Source organism: Lipophrys pholis (genome assembly GCF_963383615.2).
Source record: "Lipophrys pholis genome assembly, chromosome: 22".
Classification (NCBI taxonomy): Eukaryota; Metazoa; Chordata; class Actinopteri; order Blenniiformes; family Blenniidae; genus Lipophrys; species Lipophrys pholis.
The window spans coordinates 10,412,969-10,416,515 of record NC_137644.1 but is presented as its reverse complement, the minus strand read 5'-3'; the positions used below and the strand labels follow the sequence as shown (position 1 = coordinate 10,416,515).

Genomic DNA, 3,547 nt, shown 5'->3' with positions numbered 1-3,547 from the left:
GTGTGTGTGTGTGTGTGTGTGTGTGTGTGTGTGTGTGTGTGTGTGTGTGTGTGTGCGCGCGCGTTTGAATGTTTGAAGCCTCCGGTGACGGACAGGCTCCTGCATCAGTCTGGAAGTTTGCATCCAGCTACAGACTCATAGCGGAGGTAAAGTGCTTCTCGCTCCTGGAAGACTGTCGTCAGTGTGAGGAGACGGGAGGCCCCCGGTGCGGCCTCACACGTCGGTGTGCGCTCTGTGCGGGCTGCAGTTGGTGTGTTTGACGGAGTCCACGTCGTCACTGTCCTGGAACTCCGACTTGGAGATGGAGGCTCGGCTCTCGCTCCGGAAGTCCTCAAACAGCGGCGGCTGCCCGCACGTCACGTGCGTGTACTGGAGCTGCTCCTCGTGCTCCGTCTCGCGGTGGTAGAAGTAGTTAAAGTTGGAAACGATGACCGGCACCGGCAGCGCAATGGTCAGCACGCCCGCAATGGCGCACAGTGAGCCCACGATCTTGCCCCCGATGGTCACCGGGCACATGTCTCCGTATCCCACCGTCGTCATGGAAACCACCGCCCACCAGAAGGCGTGCGGGATGCTGGAGAAGTGCGACCCCGGGTCGTCGGTTTCCGCGAAGTAGACGGCGCTGGAGAAGAGGATGACTCCGATGAAAAGGAAGAAGATGAGCAAGCCGAGCTCGCGCATGCTGGCCTGCAGCGTCTTCCCGAGGATCTGCAGACCTTTGGAGTGGCGCGAGAGCTTGAAGATCCGGAAGACCCGCACCAGGCGGATGACCCGCAGGATGGCCAGGGACGTGGCCTGCTGGCCGTTGCCCTGGTGCTCCGCCAGCTCGAGACCCAGAGTGATGAAGTACGGCATGATGGCCACGATGTCGATGGTGTTCATGATGTTCTTGAAGAAAGCGGCTTTGCTCGGACACGCCAGGAAGCGCACGAGCAGCTCGAAGGAGAACCAGATGATGCACAGCGTCTCCACGATGAAGAACGGGTCCGTGATCGGGTTCGGCTTGTCCAGGGCGCGCCCCGTCCCATTCATCAGGATGTGCTCCAAGAAGGTCCGGGGATCCTCGCGGAACTCCGGTAAAGTCTCCAGGCAGAAGATGACGATGGAGATAAGGATGACCAGCACGGACACGATGGCGATGCCCCGCGCGGGTCCGGAACTTTCCGGGTACTCGAAGAGGAGCCAGACCTGCCGCTGGAACTCGTGCTCCGGCAGCGGCCGCTCCTCCTCCTTGATGAAGCCCTCGTCCTCCTTGAAATTCTCGATCACCTCCTCTCCTAGTTGGTAGAATTTGATCTCCTCCATGAAGATGTCCACGGGCACATTGACGGGTCTCCGCAGCCGCCCCCCGGACTGGTAGTAGTAGAGGATGGCATCGAAGCTGGGTCGGTTCCGGTCGAAGAAGTACTCGTTGCGCAGCGGGTCAAAGAAGCGCATCCTCTTGCGCGGGTCCCCCAGCAGCGTGCCAGGGAACTGTGCGAGCGTCCTGAGCTGCGTCTCGAAGCGCAGCCCCGAGATGTTGATGACCACGCGCTCGCAGCAGTCCTGGTTGTCGGAGACTCCCCGCTCCGGGTCGTACGCGGCCAGCGCCACAGTCTCATCCAAGTTCTCCCCGGGCACCACGGTCATCGTTGCCCCCCACCGTGTCCCGCGGCTCCGTTCTTCTCCTCACCTGCTCACCTGCTCCTCCTCCCCTCCTCCTCCTCGTCGCGTGTTTTGGAGCCTCCCTCCGTGCGTTTCTCCGTCGTGTCACAGCTGACCTGCACGCGCTGGCATGTTGGTTCCGCCGCCTCCTCCCGCGGCCGCGTCCCGTTCACCTTCCCCGCCGGCCGCCGCTCGGTAGTCTGTCTGCCCTGTTACGCTCCGCGCATTTGAAGCAGGCTTCGCCCTCCCCAAGCTGACGTGCGTATGTGTGTGTGTGTGCGCGCGCTCGTTGGATTACTGAGCGGGCAAACAAAAAACACACACGCACACGCACTCATGCTCCGGTGTGTGATCCACGCGCCTCACTCTCGCCGTGCACTGCAATTTGGAGGGTCCGCGTGCACACGGTGCCGTGCGTAATGGACCTGTTGTCTCAAGGTTAAAGCCGGGGTGTCTGTGACGTCACGCGACGCGTTGTTCACCCAAAATGAACAAAAAGAGGTTCGAAGGTTCCCGCGTTTGTCACTATATTTTGGGTTGTTTTTTTACAATCCATGCATCGATTTTCTTGATATTTTTACGCTCGGAATTTCATCCTCACTGAAAACCTGTAGCTCAGCCTCCCTGTGCGCATCCATCCAAAACACACAAACAGGGGATGGGGTGGGGGTGGGGGTGGGGTGGGGTATGGGGCTCCAGCAATGTCACGCTCAACCTCCTCCGGCGCATGAGCGATGTCCGCACGCACGGGGAGCGGGCAATCGCGCGCGCAGCTCACGCTCTTGATCCTCTTTATTTATTTCACACAGTTGGAAAGAGCAGCGTGTTTGCAAATGGAAGGTAAACACTGTGCAACAAGTGAGAGAGAGGAGGAGGAGAACGAGGAGTGAGGGGAAGGAAGAAAGAAAGAGAAGCTGGATGATGGAAATAAGCGAGAGTTTCTGGGCTGCAGCTCAAAGCGGTGACGTGCTTTCTTAAAATAGCCGAATTTGTCTCCGAGCTGCAGGAAAACTTTCTTTTTCCCATGAAACAGCCCTGGGCTGAGGAGGGGGTGGGAGGAGGAGGAGAGGGCGTCATCATAGACTAAGTTTATATTTCAATATATAATCCTCCTGAAAAGTGTGCGCATTATGTCAACTGCAAACAGAAGCAACAAAGTGCAAAATAAAGTCGCCATGTAAGCTCAGTGTTTTCAGCTGATGTCTTTCTGCTTTGTCCCCGAGTCTGACTGCTCTCAGGGTGTTCTTAAATGATCACTTCCTGGATTTGCTGACAGCTAATTTCAGTTCACAGCCACATTCGACCTGATCTCACTTAGTCTGGATCATTAAAAACAAAGAATAACAGTTGGTGCATAATGACAACTCCAGGTTGCCCCTTTTCTTTCAGTGCAAATGTTTCCTAAATGTTTTCACATCAAACAAAGTGCTGGACGCTAAGGAGAGTCTCTTCAGAGGTGTGTTGTTGTGTTTGCAGGCTGCTTGATGCCGTCGACATGCTTCAGTTTCAATGGAGGATCTTTTCATTTCACTGCAACAGCTCTGATCTTCATCGGACAAATGTTCTGCTGAAGATCTGCAGTGAAACACAGAGTCGGCAGATTCTGTTCCACCAGATCTGCTTCTGTGCAACTTAACAGCAACTTTCAGCAACTTCACACAAACTTTATGCCTACATCATAGCAACTTCACACAAACTTTCTAGCAACTCCAGTCCAACTTTATAGAAACTTTACACCAACTTTACAGCAACTTCATATCCACTTTATAGCACCTACACTAACTGATTGTGGAGTTCCTCAGCAGCTGCGCGATTGGAAGACTTGTAGCTGATGGTGGAAGTGTTTTCCTAGTTCACTGGGATCTCCTCAGCACCTCCTCCTCAATGGGAGCAGATTGCTGTT

The 3,547-nt window shown here is 55.4% G+C and overlaps 1 protein-coding gene across 1 annotated transcript; it reads right to left on the bottom strand.

Moving 5' to 3' along the window:
• Positions 1–213: 213 nt before the first annotated feature.
• LOC308126891 (potassium voltage-gated channel subfamily A member 1) lies at positions 214–1,629 on the bottom strand (the record flags this gene model as incomplete). Its single annotated transcript, XM_080491582.1, has 1 exon — positions 214–1,629. The coding sequence occupies one exon, from the start codon at positions 1,627–1,629 to the stop codon at positions 214–216; it is 1,416 nt and encodes a 471-aa protein (XP_080347708.1).
• Between the last annotated feature and the right edge of the window lie 1,918 nt (positions 1,630–3,547).